This window comes from Branchiostoma belcheri, unplaced genomic scaffold (assembly GCF_001625305.1).
Source record: "Branchiostoma belcheri isolate BF01 breed outbred unplaced genomic scaffold, Haploidv18h27 scaffold150, whole genome shotgun sequence".
In the NCBI taxonomy this organism is placed as follows: domain Eukaryota; kingdom Metazoa; phylum Chordata; class Leptocardii; order Amphioxiformes; family Branchiostomatidae; genus Branchiostoma; species Branchiostoma belcheri.
In genome coordinates this window covers 29,123-30,346 of record NW_017802936.1, presented here as the reverse complement: position 1 = coordinate 30,346, position 1,224 = coordinate 29,123, and the positions used below count along the sequence as shown (strand labels likewise).

At 44.9% G+C, this 1,224-nt stretch overlaps 1 protein-coding gene across 1 annotated transcript in view; it reads right to left on the bottom strand.

Moving 5' to 3' along the window:
• The window catches only part of LOC109465450 (retinal-specific ATP-binding cassette transporter-like), a 9,158-nt gene that overhangs the window by 1,205 nt on the left and 6,729 nt on the right, over positions 1 to 1,224 (bottom strand). The window contains exon 3 of the mRNA XM_019762734.1: positions 3 to 144. Coding sequence (XP_019618293.1) covers positions 3 to 144 — 142 coding nt within the window. The remainder of the gene's footprint in view (positions 1 to 2; positions 145 to 1,224) is intronic.

Genomic DNA, 1,224 nt, shown 5'->3' with positions numbered 1-1,224 from the left:
ACGGCGAGTCCTTGAACTCAAACACTCTCCCTGGTGCCTCTCCTGCCAGAGGCTGGTTGTAACACTTGTTGTCAAAGTTACAGATCAGAGTCTGCATGAAGGGGATAAGTCCGGCTGATGGCAGGGCCTTACTGGGGTAATGACCTACATGTAGGAAGGAGGACAAAATATCAACAATTCTCTCTATCAGGGCATGCCAATTTAATTTGTTGGCTCTCGGAGCAAAATGAAACAGTGAGAAAGACTTAAGAAATGGAACAATGTTTAATCAGTTGAAATATAAAATACAACTAGGGATTAAAAGTGCTATTGCCAGTATTGGTGTATACAGTTGAAAAGTCTTATTTGTCAATACGTTTGCATTGTATATATGCTGGCAATCTCTGTGGTATTTTCTGTATCAGAGGGAAGCTCTCTCTGTGAACGTCTTGCTGTGTTTGTCCCATGCAGATACAGGCATGGAGAGGTTGTAAAAGGGTCATCCTTGCCAATTCTTATGTTGGAGTTAGGCAAGAGGCAGAGCAGAAACACGTTTCTGAGCAGTTCAAACACGTTTCTAAAAAGATTGCCTCTCCTCGTGCCCTTGTCCAGTGCGACTTTCTGCAGATCCTTGGGTGGAGTGTTGGACCCTCTCTGGTCAATGGATACCACCTGGTCAATTTGATACTGTCTTACAGTGTATGCCACCCTAGGATCTGCTTGGACACTGGGCGAAAAGGCCTCGGATGCAGCCGGATCCCAAGGATCCCAATTTGCATCACCTTACGGATGCTGCGCAGATCCCCAAGAATCCCAAAGATTGCTGATCCCACACCAAGAATCCCCAGAATTGCAGATCCCACACACATCCGTAACGCATACGTATGCATCCGTGCCTCACAGCGGATGCAGATGCGACATTCGTAAGGATACTTACTTCGCAGCGGATGCAGACACGGTATCCGTATGGATACTTACTGGTTACGTATACTTAAGAAATAATACGTTGTTAGGATAGCAACATGCCACATCTTTAGGGGTCATATCCTGCCATATTTTTGTACCTCGGATACCACCGTTTGTAAGATAAATGTGTGAGATACTCCATTATACACTGGATACAAGGATACTTGTATTCCTGGTTTTTTTTATCCCACTCCACAGCAGAAGCGAATTGTGGGTAATCTGGGGATTTCTTGAATATCCAAATTTGCTTTCTTACGCTTTCGCTTGCCCACTCCACAG